The 21,009-nt window shown below is 43.1% G+C and overlaps 3 protein-coding genes across 5 annotated transcripts; all 3 read left to right on the top strand.

Annotated features, from left to right (window-relative positions):
• Nucleotides 1-5,664, top strand: LOC124043515 (proteasome subunit beta type-7-like). The gene is made up of 8 exons (XM_046362187.1): nt 1-450; nt 3,686-3,779; nt 3,895-3,992; nt 4,159-4,299; nt 4,551-4,666; nt 4,918-4,976; nt 5,060-5,211; nt 5,333-5,664. The coding sequence occupies exons 1-8, from the start codon at nt 386-388 to the stop codon at nt 5,442-5,444; spliced, it is 837 nt and encodes a 278-aa protein (XP_046218143.1). The 5' UTR covers nt 1-385; the 3' UTR covers nt 5,445-5,664.
• Nucleotides 5,665-5,802: 138 nt separating this feature from the next.
• On the top strand, nt 5,803-10,919 carry LOC124043516 (histone H3-like centromeric protein A). Of its 2 annotated transcripts, none has more exons than XM_046362188.1 (5): nt 5,803-7,065; nt 8,939-9,110; nt 9,288-9,418; nt 10,064-10,138; nt 10,363-10,919. In XM_046362188.1, the coding sequence occupies exons 2-5, from the start codon at nt 8,984-8,986 to the stop codon at nt 10,489-10,491; spliced, it is 462 nt and encodes a 153-aa protein (XP_046218144.1). In that variant the 5' UTR covers nt 5,803-7,065; nt 8,939-8,983; the 3' UTR covers nt 10,492-10,919. The 2 variants fall into 2 exon arrangements, with proteins under 2 accessions (XP_046218144.1, XP_046218145.1); XM_046362189.1 differs by lacking the exon at nt 5,803-7,065 and adding an exon at nt 8,586-8,829.
• Nucleotides 10,920-11,027: 108 nt separating this feature from the next.
• Nucleotides 11,028-16,195, top strand: LOC124043514 (LIM/homeobox protein Lhx9-like). Of its 2 annotated transcripts, XM_046362186.1 has the most exons (7): nt 11,028-11,573; nt 11,861-11,993; nt 12,839-13,041; nt 13,330-13,438; nt 14,379-14,508; nt 14,586-14,800; nt 14,985-16,195. In XM_046362186.1, the coding sequence occupies exons 2-7, from the start codon at nt 11,868-11,870 to the stop codon at nt 15,345-15,347; spliced, it is 1,146 nt and encodes a 381-aa protein (XP_046218142.1). In that variant the 5' UTR covers nt 11,028-11,573; nt 11,861-11,867; the 3' UTR covers nt 15,348-16,195. The 2 variants fall into 2 exon arrangements, with proteins under 2 accessions (XP_046218142.1, XP_046218141.1); XM_046362185.1 differs by having other exon boundaries at nt 11,028-11,993.
• Nucleotides 16,196-21,009: the final 4,814 nt, after the last annotated feature.

Raw genomic sequence — 21,009 nt, 5'->3', positions numbered from 1 at the left:
TTTTCGTAGCAGGTTAGAACTTACGCAGCAGGTTAGAGTTTACGCAGCAGGTTAGGGGAATTAGGTTAATGTTAGGAAATGGGTTGCAAAAATGCAACAAAAAAAACTACATTTGACGTTAACTTAACAAAAGCTGTATCCCTTCTTGCCATTTCCCTTTTGTTCTCCCTGGCCTGTATGGTATTTTGATTCGTCTGAGGCTATGATGTGTTAAAATTGAAAGTGAAAGAGTTCTCCCCACTAAACGCTGACACATTTAGCTAAGACAGTTTACATTGACAGCGTTTAACAAAGTAATAGGGGTAGAAAAGTAAAGTGCAGTAAGCTGTCTCACCTTTCACAAGGGGTCTCGGTTTGTGGATTCGTTCGCCCATCTTGATTGAAGATGCTCAGTAATTCTCGACCTTGCCAACCTCAAAGCGCTGGTTTTTCCTTCGAAAACACTCGCAGGTGAGTTAATTTCTCTGAGGCCCACATGGTGATTTGATAAACATTTACTGCAACGACGAACAAATCTTTAAAGTAATCAGGGCCGTCAGCTTTGTAAGAAAGCTTGGAGTGACTTTCATTACCCTCTGGCACAACCCCTAGACAGGTTTTACAGTTTTAAAGCTAATGTCCTGCAATTCTACGTATTTTGACAGGGCTTAGGCCTACTGTATGACCAGGCTGGAAAATAAAATAAAACCACAGGTCAGGTGTATTCAAGATGCTTTGAACAATAAACACTCAATTGTACAACTTTGAGATCTTTGGGATTACATTTAAAGTATGCTAATATATATTTTTTTGAGGTGGTTTGACAGATTATTCAGACAGTAATGAGATGAGGAAACAGGCAAATGGGAGAAACCGTGGGAAGGTTGGAAGCAGGGACTGTTCGCTCTCAGGTGGAAAGTACATGACATGTGCCAAGGGCTAAATTTGGCCCGCGGGTGGTTTTATTTGTCCCCCCAAATTTCCATTGTAGGACATAAAAGACTAAAATCATCAGGAATTCATCTCCAGGTGATCTTAATTTAAGAAGTCTGTTCCCAAGTATTCCCACGCACAATAGAGAGACACGTGATCGTATATAAATGTAAGCAAGGTTTGAAATTCTTATGTTTTAGTCAAACATATCTGTTTGGGCTTCTTGCTGCCAATTCGCAGTCTACAAATGATTTGTAATTATTTTCTGACCATCAGCTCCAGGCAAAAAATCGGCCTGCGGCTGCATCTAGTTGGTTATTCCTGCACTACTCCCAAGGCTCTGCACAGGAAATATTAATGGTTGATGGCAGTGGGTAACCAAATCATAGATTTCAGTCTCCTTGTCAATAGACTGCTTTCAAGCTAAGGACATACATTTTGTAATTTGGGTGAACTTTCTTTAAAACAGGTCTGGAAGAAAATCCTGCTTGGTCTCCAGGAGGGTTCGCCACCTCAATCTATGTTTTCCAAGTGCTGTTTTTTTTAAATGTTCTTATTATAACAACAACTAAATTATCAATCACAAACCTTCAAGAAAGATCTAATGAATATCACTATTCAGGTGGTTTATGCACACTAGTTTAAGATCATTGCCATCATTGTACTCTACATAGACATTATATGATGTGTTTGTGTTGTGAGTCCCCCTACCATCTCTGCTTAGCATGCGCACAATATTAAAATGTCAAATTATATTTGAGGCCTGGAGCATTTTATATCCAATGCTTATTTGTAGGACTTATTCAAACTGTCCATGAATGGCTGCAAAATACATAGCCTCATATACTTCATTTTCAAACACTCAAGTAGGCATATCAGATTTCAAATATGTGATTACACTGGCATAGTTACACATCAGGTCCCGCTACCAAACCTTCCCTGCTAAAACATACTGTAGGTCATTGTCACAGTCAAATCAAATCAAATTTATTTATATAGCCCTTCGTACATCAGCTGATATCACAAAGTGCTGTACAGAAACCCAGCCTAAAACCCCAAACAGCAAGCAATGCAGGTGTAGAAGCACAGTCTTAATGCCAATCACCAAAACGAGGGGACAAATGCAAGTGTGGATTAAATCGACTTTAGTAAACACTGTCAAACAGATGCATTCTGCAATAGGCATGGGAGTAACGCCTCGATTACACCGATAGCGTTATTGCATTTTGGTACACCAGAAGTACCTTTATTTCCAATGGAATGCTGTGTTTGCCTTGCAACATCGTGTTGCAGAGGCAGTTGCGGTGCATTCTGTGTGGTGCATACATTGGATATATTGAACATATACATACAACTGTATGCATAGACGGCTTGACAGAAAAGGTAGTAAAAGGTGAATGTTAAACTTTTGTTGCACACATATCCAGATGATGCTGCGTACCATTTAGCGCAATGATGCTGTCGGTGTGATCGAGGCGTAACAGCAACCTAATTTTGTTGGCATTGTACATAAAACAGTGCTACTGTGCTGCTCTCTCCATCCAGCTCCACTCTGATCTTGATTAATCCTCTTGGTCTCTTACATAACTAGACCAATCATCTGCTTCAAGGTGCCGTGGCTCACAGTGCTGTGATAGGACAATGATAGAGGTTCCGCTCGTGATGTTAAATTGCAGGCGCAGATGCTCCGATTTAAAAACCATTCGGAGCACAGTTGAAAAGTCAACACACTGACTAGGCACTACTAGTCAGGACGTGACTATAAAAATAAAACCAGTACTTTTCAATGCGTGAGATGTGAGGTGCGGCGTCTGAGCATGAGAGGATCAAATGTGTCTCACGGCCAATGCTTGAGAGTTGGCAGCTCTGTTTAATAAGATGTTATGTTTGTACCACAGTGTTGTGAAAGATCTCGAGGTCTTGAGGTGGATGTGAGGGGCTCGAGTCAAGACCCAATTCATGCACAATTAAAGGGCAACTCCACCACTTTTCAACCAAATTTTCATTCTCTCCAGCACAATACAAGTGTCAACCAGAGGAGGCTAGTGGGAGGCGACTATTGGCTTATTGTAATGGCTGGAATGGCATGAATAGAACTGTATCAAACATATCTCAACCACATGTTTGACCCAGTTCCATTTAGTCTGTTCCAGACATTTACAATGAACCCGTCCTCATATAGCTTCTCCCACCAGCCGCCTCTGGATTGTCAACATATGTGAAAACAGCACATTTATACGTTTTGTCTGAAAAAAATATAACGTTAAAGTTCTACCCAATGACATCAAAAGATAAAACAGAGATTCACGGTGACGTGTGGAGCAAGAATTGGGCTAAAAACTCATTTCAGGTTTTGAAAATTCACTTTTCTACTTTTAACCCTGCCCTGTGATTAGCAAACATGATACCAATATATCTCCTGGCATACTATTTTAGAGCAGGGAAATTAAAAAGTTTCAAAGTTTCATAAACTGCCATCCAAACGAGCAATTATCCAATAACTGCTTCAAATGTTAATTTCATACTTTGTGACAATAATGACACATCATAAGAATGGCCGCAAGTGTTCAGATGAGCATGAAATTCCCTTTTTTCTTTCAATTGATTGAATATCGGTTATCAGTGGGGTTATAGACCGATATAGCGTTAAAAGGCCAATATCGGCAGATAATATCAGTGAATCGATATATATCGGCCTGGCTCTACATAGGCTAACACAATGCCAGTTCCTCTAAATATACCCAACATTGCATAAAAAGTGCTCACTTTGCAGGAATGCTGTGTTGGAAGGGAATTTGTCTGAGCTTGGTTACAGTTCTCCTAAGGCAAGGAAGACTGGAACCACCATCGCTGGCATAGTCTTCAAGGTGAGAATCAGTCATGACACATTTTCCGCTTCCTGTGATGTAGCTGTTTCAGGGTTGAGCTCAGCACAATCAATACCCTAAGTATGATTATACTTTGGGTTTCCTCCCTCCACAGGATGGGGTGATACTTGGAGCTGACACAAGAGCCACTGATGATATGGTGGTAGCTGACAAGAATTGCATGAAGATCCACTACATTGCACCTAACATTTAGTAAGTGCCACAAAGAATACACCTCATACAGTATAATAGTGTAGCTTGTGTAACCCCTATGTAGATCAGCATCAGCCCCTGCACAATGGTAGGCAAAGACTGGGGCTTTTGTTGAAGTCTATTTGAGTCACCATGCTTCACCCACTAATCTCAGTTTTTATTGTAGCTGTTGTGGAGCAGGTGTGGCTGCAGATGCAGAAGTCACCACTCAGATGATGTCATCCAATGTGGAGCTGCACTCACTCAGCACAGGACGCCCTCCCCTTGTTGTCACGGTTACCCGACAACTGAAACAGATGCTCTTCAGGTGAGCGAGAGCATGAATGAGTCTGTGACGATGGGAAAATAAGACCACTACAGTGGCCACTCTCATAACACAGTTTGAATGCTGACAATCCAGTTACTTTCCAGTCCAAAATATAAAATTACAGACACAGCAGTGCCTTCGTCAATGATAGCACATCCCTCATTTGATTACAAAAAAACAGTTTTCAAGAACATTTTGATGATGCTGTTACATTGTAGCGCTCTACTCCTGAATTGTGACTTCCACTCCAGGTACCAGGGACATATTGGCTCCTCTCTGATTGTTGGAGGTGTGGATGTGACTGGCGCTCACCTCTATAGCGTCTACCCACACGGCTCTTACGACAAACTACCATTTCTTACCATGGGTATGCTCTCCCATTTAGTTTATCTCATCAATTCTTGACTCTCTGTCATTGGAGATTTTTTTTGCACCATCTGTCCATGCGTTTCAGTTCATCGTAATCACAGATAGTGTTGTCTGTATTGTTTGTCTTTGGTCATTGTCTATTGCCATCAAATAATTAATCTGGGCCGTGTGAAGAGCTTCTAATGGTTTGAAGTTGTATTGAATACTGAAACATTAGATAAGGTAACATTACTGCCGTTGTTTTTGCAGGATCAGGAGCAGGGGCAGCTATTTCAATATTTGAGGACCGATACAGACCAAACATGGAGGTGAGATGCAGTTATTCTCATTGAACAGTTGTTCATTTCATAAAATGTATTGCTCACCTGTCTTAATTGTCTATCTTGCTCAGCTGGAAGAGGCTAAAAAGCTGGTGCAGGATGCCATTACTGCTGGGATTTTCTGCGACCTGGGCTCTGGCAGCAACGTGGACCTGTGTGTCATCACCCAGGCAGGGGTTCAGTACCTTAGGGGCTATGACCAGCCTGCCCAGAAGGGGAAAAGGTGAGCTATACAAGTTTCTACTGGGCTACAACCAACAACATTTTGTGAATATTACTTGATTATTCATAACGGGAATTTACAATATACTCTCTCTCTCTTTCCTTTCTCTGTCTGTTTCCAGAGAAGGGCAGTACAAGTACAAGCCTGGCACCACTGCAGTTTTGACAAAGACTGTCACACCCCTGCCTCTGGATGTTGTTGATGAATCAATTCAGCTCATGGACACTCAGTGAAATGTATGCTGCTGCAGGAATCATCAAACACACTTGTGAATTCCAACACTCATTAGCAAAAGTATCTACATTAATTCTAAATAGCTAAGATGAACTTGTGAATTGATAACGGCATTGGGTTTTGCATAGCTTATTATACATACTTGGCAGCTTTTTTAATTCAATAATTTACTTTCAAAACAGTATTGCAGTGTATGAAACATTAAAAGGCAATCAAATATTTCTTACGTACGATAATGGCATTAAGTATCATTAACAAGCATTGGTAATTTGCATTGCGATCGCCTTACTGGTACTTACTACCAAAATACAATGAATGCATTTAGACATTTTTATTAGACCTACATGTATTAGCAGGTTCTACAAGAACATGCATGCAATAGTACATCACTGAGTACAGTTCCATGCACACAATAATGTGACTATTGTGGCTAGTCAGATTAATGTAATAGTTTGATTAAAACGTTCACATGCTTTGCAAGAAGAACGATTTGGACAGGCTAGCTGCGAAAAAATTGGCAATCAAAACAATGTTCTACCATGTTATTTTTGGGAAGAATATTTGATTCTGAGTTCAGACATATAAAGTTTTAATGTGAAAACTACTTCTAAACGCCGATTTATGCAGAGGAGAATAAAAAAATAAAAAATGTTTTTTGTTTTTGCTCAATCTGATTGGGCGGGCCTTGCAGTGCCTGGCTCCCCAGTGGGCCCACCCATGCCTTCACCCCTGCTTAGAATTTTCACATTATATCCTATATATGTCCAAACCCCCGAATCAAATATTCCTCCCAAAAATAGTGGTAGAATGTTTATTTTTGATTGGCGATTTTCTGCATTTATCAGAGTTCCATCAGGTAACCTGATTTCAGGTGTGTCCATGTAAACAGGTTTATTAGGGAAATCGTTCTTCTTGCAAAGCATGTAAACGTTTTCATCAAACTATTATATTAGCACGTAACCGCACTCACTGTGATAACCCCCACCCAAACCATACACACATCTGAATCTAATCATGTTGAATATTTCTGTCTCTATCATTTGTATTACTAGAGTTATTACATATTACTGCTATATATGCCGTTACTACTGTTCTTTGAAACCGATTTATGCTTGATCTGGCAATGTGTACCGGAAGCCCCGTATGGAGGGTGTGACACGCAGTGTCGGAGGCTCAGAAGGCTTGCATAGGCCAAATCAAGCTCCATACCACATCGTCATTGCTTCCCCCCAAAAAACGTTGCAGAGGGCTCTGTATAGCTCCGCATTGACATAATTGGTTGATGGCTCTGCGCTGCTGAGCGAAGCTCAAGAAGTATGAATGCCCTGACTTCTGCAGAGGCCCGGATCGCAGTAAATGCTGTATGGCCAAAACAGACAGCTGAGTGACCATACATGCCTTTACCTCATGGAAAAGCAGATGCTCGATATGACGGGTGATTACTTGTCCACAAAAGAACAGCTTCACTTTCTCCAACACCACCCATTGGAGTAACGATAAACAGGGCGTTTTTACAAGCCAATCATGCATCTCATTGGCTCTGCAAAGAAAAGGACACCATCGTGCGTCGTTTGAATTTTGAGCTGGTCTTTTGGTCACGGAAAATATGAGTGTCGGCTGGTAAGTGTGTAATTTTTGCACGTCATAAAGTTATGCTAGCCCTGCATTTTTTGCAATGTTAGATATGGCATGCTTGCTCAATATAACGTTAGCTGCCCAACGCTCTCTGAAGAACTATCGCTAGCTTTCTTTCCTCCCTTAAATTAATTTGTCAGTTAGCTAGCTAACTTTTGTTATTCTTGATTTGACAAGTTCTTTGCTTTCATACCGATGCCCGTTTACTAGTTAGCTTGTTGTGTAGCCAGTTCGCTAGCTATCTGCTATCTTTGAGTGAATGTTTTGCATTGTTTCCAGGTTTCCCCCAGCATAACAACATTCACTCAAAGATGGCACGTGTCACTAAGGGGGTTCGATTAATCTGGCCTGTGGGTACACCGGACTATGGCGGTCACGTTATCGAGCGGAAATTTGGGGGAGAGGCTTGCGGTCTCAGAATTGAGCTCATTTCCAGGGATTCTGCCATGTAACTGAGACAACATTTAGCAGTTGCCAAGAATTTCCTGCAATTCTTATGCTGCCTTTTTACATGTCTAAGGCTGTTCTTTTGCTCCGAATTTAACAAATAAAATCAATACTGTTCAATCCATTGGAATTTATTTCCCGTGACCGTTTGGCTTTTATTTCGGTGATTGTTAGTTCTCAACGATTATAGTATAAGAAAAATGTATTTTTTTTGTATCTTTTCTACATCCATTGAACAAAAATATAAACATGTAAAGTGCTGGTCCCAAGTTTCATGACCTAAAATATAAAAAAAATCTCAAATTTTCCATAAGCACAAAAAAACGTATTTTTCTCTAATTTAAAGGCCACTTTAAAAATGTGCAGTTTTCTAACACAATGTCAGACGTTTCAAGTTGGGTGTGCAATTGTCATGCTGACTGCAGGAATGTCCACCAGAGCTGTTACAAGATCATTTTAATGTTAATTTCTCAACCATAATCTGCCGCCAACGTCGTTTTAAAGAATTTGGCAATGCGTGGAACTGGCCTCACAACCGCAGACCACGTGCAACCACGCCAGCCCAAGGACTTCCACATCCAGCTTCTTTACCTTGCGGTATCATCTGAGAGGGAGGGGGGGGGCTGAGGAGTATTGACTGTAATAGAGACCTTTTGTCGGGAAAAAACTCATTCTAATTGGGTGGGCCTGGCTAATTAAATAATTAAAATTAATTGATTTCTGTAAGTCGATCAAATCTTTGAAATTTTTGCATTTATATTTTTGTTCCAAGTACTTTATATTTGGTTTTAGTTTTAAGTTTACACTGAAATCGTTTTTCCATCCCAAAACCTTTATCAAATCAATCACTTGAAATCATGTGAAATCCTACTCATTACTACAAATGCTTACTTATGTAACTTTTAATTTTGTGCTGACTTCGCCCTGAGTGGGGCACCTGGCTCACTTCAGATCGAATGCAATCAACTTTCAGCCAGTGCAAAACACACCTACACTTGCACTCACCCGAGATTAATCGAAACCCCTCACTCATTCCATGGAGGGCCGAGTGTCTGCAGGTTTTCCCTCCTTCCTTGTACCCGATTAAGCAATTTAATATCATGAATTAGTTAGGAACTCCCCTCACCTGGTTGTCTAGGTCTTAATTTGATACAATTTTGAAAGGAAGTAACAAAAACCAGCAGACACTCAGGCCCTCCATGGAATGAGTTTGATTACCCTTGTCATAAAGACATAAATTATGCTTTTTATTTTTTATCCAGTCTGAGTCCAACCCTTTTTACTTATTGGCTTACAGGTCAGGTGTGTGATGATGACATGCAAGATTAATGATGAAGTCCAAGAACTTATATGGTCAATACTGCATCAAGTCACTAAATGCATCTTTTCTCCATATTCTCTTTGCCATCAGGCAAAGGTGTGGCTTTAACTCAGTGTTGTGAACTAGTATTGGAGCATGCCTCATCGCGATCCTGACAGCTCTTCTGCAAGCCGGCGCAAGGGTGCAACACCCAAGCGTCGGCCTCCAGCCCCAACCGCGCCTGCTTCAACATCACCGGCAGCACGGCTGAGTGGACCATCAGGTGAGGAAGATGGGGAGGAGGGGAAATGTGGGTTGACTCATGCCTTCTCAATCCTGACACTGAAGCAAACTTTTCGTTTAGCTATGTATGTGACCACTAGTTGAAAGTGTTGGAATGAATAAATATGTTATTATTATCAGGTTCTCATTGTTTTAAAGATGATTTGGATCTCTCTAGCCCCTGCAGGTGTAGCTCCCTCCCTGCAAAAGAGGAGGAGGTTTCGCCCTGGCACCCGAGCTCTGATGGAAATTCGCAAGTACCAGAAGAGCACGGACTTGCTTTTGCGCAAGGGACCGTTTGCGCGCCTGGTACAATACCACTGGCTTTGTCGGATCACTGTCTTGCATAGTAGAGGTTGATTAGCACATGGCTCCTGTGGACCGATTTTACAACCACCTTACATTCTTAGATGGATGCTGCCACTCTAACAATACATTGCCTGTTGTTGATGATGCATAGTTAATCCTGTAAAGCCCTGTGAACTCTGCTGTGTATGTGGGTAAACAAGTCTCTCCAGGATTCCATATTTCTTTGCAAAATCGACAATTCCCCACATATTATGCGAGAGCTTGCATATTTGACCTATCACATCACTATTACTGCATGCAATAGTCAAATCATCTCAATATTATCACATAAAAATGACCAATCACGCACTTCAAAAAGGGGGCTTGCTATTTAGACCAATGAAGACACACATCAGCGCATTTTGGCGTCAGAATTGCTGCAGCAAAATCAATAATTCTTCCATATATGTATGTGTGTGTGTGTTGCAAAAATCCTGGAGGGACTGGTAAGCTGGTGGTGTCTTAGTTTGGAATAAACAATAAAAGAAAGATTAACTAAAATGCTTGTTTTTACAATTAAAGTTGCTACCCCGAGTTAATATTTCCTATTAGTGATTGTTTATCTTAAGCAAATTTCAAGGTTGTTTACTCAGGTTGTCTACTCAGGTTCGGGAGGTGTGCCAGACGTATAGCAGAGACTTCATGAGATGGCAGGTGTATGCTCTTCTGGCATTGCAGGAGGTAGGTTGGTTCCCACTCCTGTGCTTATTTGAAGAACTGTTATATCAATACTCTAAACCCTTCTCTTACAGTTTTAAAATGTTTAATAATAACATCATAGTACACTTATTTTTTAAAAGTTTTTATTTACATATCTGCAATATAAAAAAAATGGTATCCTTATTAACTATTGTCAATATGAACATTTCCTGGTCATACTTTTGACACCATTCTTTCTCTTCCAGGCTGCAGAGGCTTTCCTCGTTTTACTGTTTTCCGATGCCTACCTGTGTACCATCCACGCCAAGCGTGTAACGCTATTCCCCCGTGACATTCAGCTTGCCCGGCGAATTCGAGGAGTGGATAATCTCTGAGAACACTCAGATGAGCCATTGAGGAGCGAGCGGTGTGGCTTGGAGTGGGCCTGTTATAGCCTCTTTTTAATATATATTGTTTTAAACTACTGACCATGGGGTGCTGAGGACCTCTAACAATGCTATGTTTTGATGCAAAGCATCAGTGGATCTAATTGGCCCCAAATACACATGCATTATGTTCATGCCAGTTATAAACTCAGTATATTCTATAACAAAATGCTCACCCAGGCAAAGACTGTTGACCAATGTTTTGATTTTAGAAAAAGGTGTTTTTGTACGTTGAAGGAAAAACACTTTTGGGTATACTGCTTTAGTTCATCTGTGTTTTGGGCCCTCATGCCACCAAAGTATAGTGGTCAAATATGAGATTTACTGTAAATAATGTTGTACTGTTGGATTTGAATAAATGTTTTTATTCAGTAGGATAAACAATTAGAAATGCCTCACATTTGTATACCTGTTCCCATACAGCTATTGTAGGATTACAGATCTATACTTAGAACCCGGAAATTCATTTTATTCATGTTATATTTCATGCCCAAATTTAACATGCATCTGTGGTGTTTGTGTGCATGTGGTTTTATCCACTGCCTTTGTCGCATTGTATTTTCAGCCTATGGTGTGGTGTTCCAAGATGCCCCTTTTGGCTCTTTTTTAATTGATCTCTTGGGACAGCTTTCTGCTGCCTCCTGGCCCCTGATCTACCCGCTTTCCCAGCAGGCAGCACAGCCAATCCAATCTTCTCACACCTGCCTGAAACTGCTCCTGATGGTCCTGTTTACAGGTGTGCTGAGGCTTCGCTTGGGACCGAGAATCACACCGGGCAACATTTAGGGAGTTCGATGTTTAAAGTTAACGGCACACCAGTTGAACGACTACAGAGGAGCGGGAACACTGTTTTAGCGTATTATCACAATAATGGTGTGGACATGAGGATTTTTGGAGTCAAAGAGAAAGGGTTGGACAGAGAATAGTACTGTTTATTCAAGTGCCATAATCCACATTAAGTTGTAATTTTAAAGGGGATATTGTTCAGGGAACCAAAAGAAGTGCATTCTTTCAGGACATCAACACGTCAGGTAAGATCATTTTATGCTCATGGGTCAAGCCAATTCATTGAATAGTTATGTTAAGAGCAATGTATTTGTTTGCCAAGATCTAAATCCGTTCTAATTCCACATTGTCTACTTGCATCTATTGTAAATGTTTGTAAAAGGTGCATTTTAGGATTGGAGATGGAAGTATCAACTGCAAGGATAGTGTTAGAAATAAACATAATGAAGTCGTGTAATGAATAAGCAAGCACTCTTTTAAATGTCTGTTATTTGATGTGATCCATATCCATCCTTTTCCCCTCTGTCACAAGGGCAATCATGATGTCACCAGAGGACAGCAGCACCCTGGAGGGCTTATTGTATGGCAGCCTCCATGGTGATGAGGGGGAGGAGTCAGTGAACCAGGGGAGCAGACAATTAGGAGAGGATCATTCAAAAGCCAGTGTAAGCCCCAGCTAGCCTGAAGCAATGATAAGAATTATGCATGTCTGTAGCCTGGTCCCAGACTATTCTGACGTCCATACATGCATGTTATGACAACAATAGAGGAGTTGGCTAAAAACCCATACAGTACTGTATATGTGGACTATATAATAGCATATGCCCCATTATTTTTTTTGCCTGTTAAGGAATGTTAACATTGTATCTGTAAAACAAATAATAATAATATGGAATTGGATAAATTCTTGACTAAATATATTAACATTTTGACAGTAGTTTTACAATGTAGTCATGTGAGAACAGTCTCAATGCATGTCCAAGGGCCCTACACTCCATTTGTCTTCTATGCGTTTTTATGAATAGTTCATGACTTCCCAAAAAGAGAAGCTTTGCTCCTTTTTTGCACCGCTCCAGTAGCGCATGTCTGAAAACTGTTCCGGGTATAAACTGGGTTCAACATAATGAACGTACATGTGCACGCTTCGGCTAACAGGATTCAGTTTGTTTGATAGACCACACAGCCACTATGTACATAAAGTAAGCAGGAAATCCATGACCTACATTCTGAGTTGTCTTGTTTGATGAAGTAATGGTGATTGCAGGGAAACCAGGAAATGTGGCTCTATTTTTATATACAGTGGCCTCCACGAAACCCTAAAATGTGTCTTCATGACCCTGTTAAATTATCTAGCGTCAATCATTGATCTGACATGAGTCTGTTTACACCTCTCCAGTCATGTCAAATCAGTGATTACCTCAAGTAACGGCGGAAGGAGGGATGCATTTGTAAAGTATTACAACAGAGCCCTTGTGACCTGGAACAACCTTTTTCTATTCTTGCTTTGCAGTCTCCAGCTACAGGCTTAGTAGAGGAGCCGTTGGTGTGTGCCGGCTGCGAGGGACGTGTTTGCGACCGCTTTGTCCTATTGGCTGCAGGGCGGGCATGGCACGAGGCGTGTCTCCGCTGTAGCCAATGCCAGTGTGAGCTCCAGACGCACCTCACACTCTACTGCCGTGACGGCAGCATCTACTGTCAGCAGGACTACTGCAGGTGACTCCAGTCTTCACCCATTTTAGACACTTGTGTCCTGGTTGCTTTGATTCTACCTACTTATCTGCACCAGACTACTCATTTGGTTGTTTTGGTCCCGTCTTAATTTTCTTGTACGGTAATACTCTGTAGGCTACTGACGACAGTCTTCTATTTGTACACTTTTCTCTTCTGTTTAAGAGGATTTCCTTTAGTGGAGCATGTTAATGTTGTAAAAGACATGTTCAGTCCTCATATTGTTCAAGAATGATGAGTACTAACCGAGATCTTATTTCTCTAATTGGCCAGGTTATTCAGTGTGGGACGATGTGCCCGCTGCTCCCAGCCAATCCCGTCGTCAGCTATGGTCATGAGGTCTGGTGATCTGACGTTTCACCCTGAATGCTTTTCCTGCCAGGTTAGCTATTTTGGATCTATAATTAGCACTTGCAGTACCTGTCCAATTCTACTTTGACCACTAGCCCCTACCCTACCTCCTAGACACTTCTGTATAACTTTTTCAGCTCGAGGCCCAAATGAGAAATTTGCATCCTCCAATGACTAAAATTAAGAAGAAATGGTGTGAGATTTTGGATGTCTTTTCATAACTCACAATCCACCTCTCGGTGGTGCAGTGGTCTATACGGCACAGCATCGCAGGGCTAGCTGCGCCACTAGAGATCCCGGTTCGAGTCCAGGCTCTGTCACAGCTCGGCTGCGACCGGGATACCCATGGGGCGGTGCACAATTGACCCAGCGTCGTCCGGGTTAGGGGAGGCTTTGGCCGGCAGGGATGTTCTTGCCCCATCGCACACTAGGGACTCCTATGGTGGGCCAGACTCAATGCACGCTGACACGGTTGCCAGGTGTACGGCGTTTCCTCTGACTCATTGGTGCGGCTGGCTTCCGGATTAAGCGGGCATTGTCAAGAAGCAGTGTGGCTTGGCTGGGTTGTGTTTTCAAAGGACGCATGGCTTTTGACCTTCGCCTCTCCCGAGTCCGTACGGGAGTTGCAGCGATGAGACAAAACTGTAACTACCAATTGGATACCACGAAATTGGGGAGAAAAAGCCTTTCCGAGTATAAGGTGGAGCAATTACCCCCACCGTAAGCTAGGGGGGAGAATTCTTGTTTATTACAGAAATCTGTGGTAATGGTGACATGAAATGCATAAAATCAAATAATTCTGTATTAGTCCATCTGGGTACATTTTCACTTTTAAAAGCTCTGACGAAGGCAAGAGGCCCAAACGTAAGCTTGAATACACTTTAATAGGAACATAACAGGAGGCTATTGAAGTCTCTCTCTTCAGGCACCAGTTTTAATTACATCAATGGTGGTAATTCTATATTTCATAGGAGTGTGATGTCACTTTGATGCCTGGAAACCTATACAGTCAACACGGGCAGAGCCTGTACTGTCAATCACATTACCATGATGACAGCAGTGCGCCACCCTCTCACAAGCTCCACCTCAAGCAGAGAGAAGGTGAGTTATTCAAAGATGACAGATGATATTCACGTTTACAAATGGACAGTCTGCTATATCAACGTACCTTGATACAGGAGAAGGGGAGGAGTCTGTCAGCAGCCCTGAGCCACGACTGGAGGATGGTGTTACAGGTGGCCGGGCCCGCAGGCGGACTAAGCGAATAAGAACATGTTTCCGCAGCGAACAGTTGAGAGCCATGGAGTCCTATTTTGCCCTGAAACACAACCCTGATGGCAAGGATTGGAGCTGTCTGTCTCACAGGACCGGTCTGCCCAAGAGAGTGCTTCAGGTTTGAGACATAGAACATAGGATTTTAACTGTGAACAAATTTTGACCGGAGTAGATCCCCAAAAAATCAGTACAGGATTATGCGGACAAACTGTCACCAATGGACATTGAGGTCATGCTTAAAATGATTGTGATTTTTCATCTCTATTTCTCTCTTATACATTCACACACACACACGCTCTCAGGTGTGGTTCCAGAATGCAAGGGCCAAGCTGAGGCGTTCCCTCTCAGCCGACGAGTCGCAGAGCAACTCACCCGCCCCCCAGAGGTTCGACACCATGGCTACAGCCTCCCCGTCCCTAGTGACCTCCCACCAGTCCTTCCAGACCAGCACCATCGACCAACTGGAGCTCTCTCTGCTCACCGCCCCTCTCAGTGACCCGCCCCAAAGCCCCGCCGACCAATCAGCAGGCTTTAAAGACTCGTTCTTCCTGGACTACAATCCCCAGGGTGCACCAAGGCTCTCCCCTTTGATGACCTATGATTTTGGGGAGTCTGGATTGGGGAGAGAAGGCGATTCTGACACGGTACTTCAACCATATTATTGACCATGTTTACATTATTCTGGTGAGCACTACGCTATTTAGTCTTCCAGGACAACAAGTTATGACAGAAGAGAAGCTACAAGTGTCTAACTATAATAGACAAACAAATGGCCTACCAAATGTCAAAAATTGTAATATGGCCTGCAGAAATATATCTAAATTATGGGGGAAAGTAGCCTAAGCCAGTAGGCTATGTAGTCCGGTACAGAGTATCAGCAAAACAAATTACTATGGAATTATGATGGATCGAACTGCACATGTAGCCTATTTAAGTGAGTTTGACAATCTGATAAAAACATCACCCGTGCTATGTGAAACTGAGCCTGCGCAGACCGCGAAAAACAACAGTAAACTGAATTTGATGTTTACATGCTACAGTATCCCGTCGAAGATCAGCATGTCCCAGCCTTCTTATCCGGGTGTCTCATAACCGGGATACAAACCTTTTCGGGTTATTGTAATCGGGATGTTTAGGATGTTTATATGGAGCAACTCAAAAACAGAATACTTGAGTATCCCGAATAATAAGTGGATATTGGTGTGCATGTAAACGTGGTCAATGTTAGGCATGTTGATGGTACAGCTCCGTGAACTGATAGAATTTTAGTTATAATAATGCTATGGTAAATTAAGCATTTTATGATTATTCCTCACTCCTTGTTTTGTTCCACGGTTTGTCATGGCTGTTATGATATCAATATGCGCAAGTAGTTTAGAGATGTATAGATGCTTGTTTTATGATATTGTACACACTGAGTGTCAGGGAATGTGTGTAAGATCATGTATCTGAATCCCACCACAAATATGACTACGAGCTCTTTGTACTTTAATAAATGGGCTGTATTAACTGATGGAAGTATAGGTTGTCTGTTTACTCATTGTCTAAAAGCATTTTTCAACAGATACGGTAATACAGTTCTTCAGCAATCAGTCGGTCAAATCTGATAATTCATACTTTACTAGATTATTTTAAACCCCATTATCTCCTCAATTTTGTGGTATCCAATTGGTAGTTACAGTCTTGTCCCATCGCTGCAACTCCTGTACGGACTCAGGAGAGGCGAAGTTTGAGAGCCGTGCGTCCTCTGAAACCCAGCAGCCGCACTAATGTGTCAAACCTAACGACGCTGGGCCAATTGTGCACTGCCCCATGGGTCTCCCGGTCACGGCTGGCTGCGACAGAGCCTGGACTCAAACCAGGATCTCAAGTGGCACAGCTAGCACTGCGATGCAATGCCTTGGACCACTGCACCACTCGGGAGGCAGGGTTTCTTATCGCCACTCAGGAGGCACCCTATATATTGGTTTTAATAGACCAGGTTAAGGATGGATAGGACGAGGTCCTATGTGGCTCAGTTGTTAGCGCATGACACTTGCAACGCCAGGATTGTGGGTTCGATTCCCAGGGGGGACCAGTACTTAAAATTATGCAAATGTACGCACTCACAACTGTAAGTCACTCTGAATAAGTGCTTCTGCTCAACAACCAAAATGTAAAATGGCTTCAATCCTCATAAAATGTCAATATACAAAGCACCTCTATGAAGATGGCCGCTCTGTTTAGTAATGAATTGAATCTATAGTGTGACCTCAATGGTTATATGATGTTTTTACTTGAATCGTTCAATTGAGAAAAGTCACTGATCCAGAGTATTTATGAATGTCTATAATGATTGTCAGGAAACTGGACAATGGAATTCTTTCAGGTGTGTCCGTGTCCTCCCTGTGAGATGACCTTAATGACTGAGACCTTGACAAGGTTTCTTCGAGAGTCCTAAAGAATCACTTCACAATCGAGCACAATAATTGGACACTAGAATCCATCAGTTAAGTGAGGGCTGTTTCCAAGTCAGAAGAATGTAGATGTTGCATTACATGTGCATCAAGGGCCCGATTAACCAATTGAGGACACGATGCTGTCAGCTGAAACTCTTTACATTTATGGGGGTATTTAAAGGGTCAAGGCATAAACATTCTACAAGGTAAGCCAATTGATCCATCAATTCTAATGTGTTGGTATCAGGTGTGGACGTTGATATTCAGTTTGTCTGTGTACAGCAGGTACACATGATTCAGTGCTTGCATAGTAAATAGAACCATGTAAATACCCGTAGAAATCTGCATGTTAGGACATGGTGTCTCGCAGTGTAACCGATGTGAAATGGCTAGCTAGTCAGCGGTGGTGAGCGCTAATAGCGTTTCAATCGGGTGACCTCATTCGTCAAGTAGTTGTCCCCGTTGCTCTGCAAGTGCCGCGGCTTTTGTGGAGCGATGGGTAACAATGCTTCGTGGGTGTCGGTTGTCTATGTGTGCAGAGGGTCCCTGGTTCAGGCGAGAGAACGGATGAAGGCTATACTGTTACAGCAGCACACCTATTTTAATCCACTTGGTGCTATTCAGGGTAGTTGTGGGAAAGAGGAATGCTTGTTTCTTGCTCCACACAGTTAATTCAGCCTTTTTCTTGAATGGGGCCCTAAGAATGTGGGCTTTGTGAATATCTGGATAGATTTGCAATCTATGATGCATTGACAGTCTATTTTTCCATTTTGTGATTTATTTCACAACTACTTTTTATTTCCAACAACCTATAGATGAGATTATCCTCGTTCCTTCTCTGTGCCTCTCAGCCGATGCTCTCTCTCATTCTCCCTGGCTCTTCTGGTTCCAGTGGCGTGCCGCGGGCCTGGGGGCTGGGCCTTCAGTTTGATCCTACACAGTCCCACCCGAATTAATCCACCTCTTATTACCATCATTATGATGCCATGGCTAGACACTATACATTTAGACAGAAACGCAGTATAAAACCAGGCGTTGCGTCACTTTGAAATTGACATTTTTATTCATAGAATTGCAGGGGAAGAGTACTATACCCTTTCATTGTGCAGCTCCCGTTGCCCTGCGCGCTTGTTCGTTCAAAATCACCATTGCTTGTAAGTGCCCAGCCGTGTCTCATTGCTGCCTTGGTTAGAAAACTCAAGTTGGCAAAGCCAGTGTGGCTCCAAACACAATCTATCACTTGCATATAGGCATTCCCAGCAGTACAGTTTGCAGTGCTTCTCGGAGCCTGTGAGCCATTGATAGCGCTCGTAGTTGGAACTTTGAAAGTGGCGAACGAACCCCTTTCCCGCCTGTGACAGGCTTTGTAGCGTCGGCGTCGGGCGACCTCTCCTGACAATGTCTAACTTTTCTTGAAAAGTTTGTCTTGAGAATGGCGTTATACTTATCCTCGACCAAACCGATATCATCTCCTCCTCCCGCCATTGTGGGTTAAAAAACAGCTTAGTAGTACGCAAATTAATTAGTTTATCAAATTCAGTTTCCTAGTTCTGAGGTTTGCATATACCTGCCCATATAGGACCTGCCTCTCAATATTGGTAATCCAATCAAAAGACGTGCAGGCGTACAATAGCAAACTCTAAAGCTGATTGGTTGACACTATTTTAATTTCCATTCACTTTAAGCTACAAGCGCCCGCACTGTTGATTCTGAAGGCCTGAGGGCAGATTTTAGACCCCTGGCAACACATGATGGCTGAATATGATTGGATAAAAGATCTAACATAAAGACCAGCCCTCCAGATCTCAACCTGGGGCTGGAAGCAGTGCAAACAAGAGGAAAGCTATGAAATGAAGAGTATAACTCTTACTCTGGGGAATAATTTAATACATATTTGTGGGAAAATATATATTTTTTAAAACAATTATATTCTGATGATGTTTAGGCCAGCAGAGAAGGCCTTGCTGTCCCTGACGGCCCACCACTGTCTGGTTCCCATCCCGGGTGCACACGGGCCATCCCACTTCCCCCTTGCCATCCTGCCCACGTTGGATAACCCTGAGTGGGAGGTGGCCTTACTCCAGCTCCAGGACTCTTGGATGTCCCCGAGGGCTGTAGCTGCGGCGGGCCTCTGCCCCAGGAGTCCACTCCGGGAGTTTAGGCCAGAGGACCCACGCCCGGGCCTGCTCAGGGAGCTGGTGGCTGAGAACAGCTGGAGACAGAAGGGCATGAGGAGGGGCCAGAGGGGGGATCTGGGTCCCTTCCCCGGCCACCCCATGGACACTCTGCACTACCAAGAGGTAAGACTTCCGGCGCCGACTGAGATGGCCGCCTCGCTTCGCGTTCCTAGGAAACTATGCAGTTTTTTGTTTTTTTACGTGTTATTTCTTACATTAGTACCCCAGGTCATCTTAGGTTTCATTACATACAGTCGAGAAGAACTACTGAATATAAGATCAGCGTTAACTCACCATCAGTACGACCAAGAATATGTTTTCCGCGACGCGGATCCTGTGTTCTGCCTTACAAACAGGACAACGGAATGGATCGCATGCAGCGACCCAAGGAAACGACTCCGAAAAAGAGGGAAACGCGGCGGTGTTCTGGTCAGACTCCGAAAAAGGGCACATCGCGCACCACTTCCCAGTATTCTTCTTGCCAATGTCCAGTCTCTCGACAACAAGGTTGATGAAATCCGAGCAAGGGTGGCATTCCAGAGGGACATCAGAGACTGCAACGTTCTCTGCTTTACGGAGACATGGCTTACTGGGAAAACGCTATCCAGGGCGGTACAGCCAACGGGTTTCTCCACGCATCGCGCCGACAGAAACAAACATCTATCTGGTAAGAAGAGTGGAGGGGGCGTATGCCTCATGACTAACGGGACATGGTGTGATGAAGGAAACATACAGGAACTCAAATCCTTCTGTTCACCTGATTTAGAATTCCTCACAATCAAATGTAGACCGCATTATCTTCCAAGAGAATTCTCTTCGATTATAATCACAGCCGTATATATCCCCCCCCAAGCAGACACATCGATGGCTCTGAACGAACTTTATTTAACTCTTTGCAAACTGGAAAACATTTATCCGGAGGCTGCATTCATTGTAGCTGGGGATTTTAACAAAGCCAATCTGAAAACAAGACTCCCTAAATTTTATCAGCATATCGATTGCGCAACCAGGGGTGGTAAAACCTTGGATCATTGTTACTCTAACTTCCGCGACGCATATAAGGCCCTGCCCCGCCCCCCTTTCGGAAAAGCTGACCACGACTCTATTTTGCTGATCCCTGCCTACAGGCAGAAGCTAAAACAAGAGGCTCCCACGCTGAGGTCTGTCCAACGCTGGTCAGACCAAGCTGACTCTACACTCCAAGACTGCTTCCAGCACGTGGACTGGGACATGTTTCGTATTGCGTCAGATGGGAATATTGACGAATACGCTGATTCGGTGTGCGAGTTCATTAGAACGTGCGTCGAAGATGTCGTTCCCATAGCAACGATAAAAACATTCCCTAACCAGAAACCGTGGATTGATGGCAGCATTCGCGTGAAACTGAAAGCGCGAACCACTGCTTTTAATCAGGGCAAGGTGTCTGGCAACATGACTGAATACAAACAGTGCAGCTATTCCCTCCGTAAGGCTATCAAACAAGCTAAGCGTCAGTACAGAGACAAAGTGGAATCTCAATTCAATGGCTCAGACACAAGAGGCATGTGGCAGGGTCTACAGTCAATCACGGACTACAAGATGAAATCCAGCCCAGTCACGGACCAGGATGTCTTGCTCCCAGGCAGACTAAATAACTTTTTTGCCCGCTTTGAGGACAATACAGTGCCACTGACACGGCCTGCAACGGAAACATGCGGTCTCTCCTTCACTGC

The sequence above is a fragment of the Oncorhynchus gorbuscha genome, linkage group LG09 (assembly GCF_021184085.1).
Source record: "Oncorhynchus gorbuscha isolate QuinsamMale2020 ecotype Even-year linkage group LG09, OgorEven_v1.0, whole genome shotgun sequence".
Lineage (NCBI taxonomy): Eukaryota > Metazoa > Chordata > Actinopteri > Salmoniformes > Salmonidae > Oncorhynchus > Oncorhynchus gorbuscha.
The sequence above is the reverse complement of the archived record's forward strand: the minus strand, read 5'-3'. Positions and strand labels throughout refer to the sequence as shown.

Coding starts and splice junctions, on each gene's coding strand:
- LOC124043514 (XM_046362186.1), top strand. CDS start 11,868: ATGATGTCACCAGAGGACAGCAGCACCCTGGAGGGCTTATTGTATGGC. Junction 13,042..13,329: donor TGTCAGCAGGACTACTGCAG/GTGACTCCAGTC, acceptor CTAATTGGCCAG/GTTATTCAGTGTGGGACGAT. Junction 13,439..14,378: donor CTGAATGCTTTTCCTGCCAG/GTTAGCTATTTT, acceptor TATATTTCATAG/GAGTGTGATGTCACTTTGAT.
- LOC124043516 (XM_046362188.1), top strand. CDS start 8,984: ATGCCTCATCGCGATCCTGACAGCTCTTCTGCAAGCCGGCGCAAGGGT. Junction 9,111..9,287: donor ACGGCTGAGTGGACCATCAG/GTGAGGAAGATG, acceptor GGATCTCTCTAG/CCCCTGCAGGTGTAGCTCCC. Junction 9,419..10,063: donor AGGGACCGTTTGCGCGCCTG/GTACAATACCAC, acceptor TTGTCTACTCAG/GTTCGGGAGGTGTGCCAGAC.
- LOC124043515 (XM_046362187.1), top strand. CDS start 386: ATGCTCAGTAATTCTCGACCTTGCCAACCTCAAAGCGCTGGTTTTTCC. Junction 3,993..4,158: donor TACATTGCACCTAACATTTA/GTAAGTGCCACA, acceptor TTTTTATTGTAG/CTGTTGTGGAGCAGGTGTGG. Junction 4,300..4,550: donor CTGAAACAGATGCTCTTCAG/GTGAGCGAGAGC, acceptor CTTCCACTCCAG/GTACCAGGGACATATTGGCT.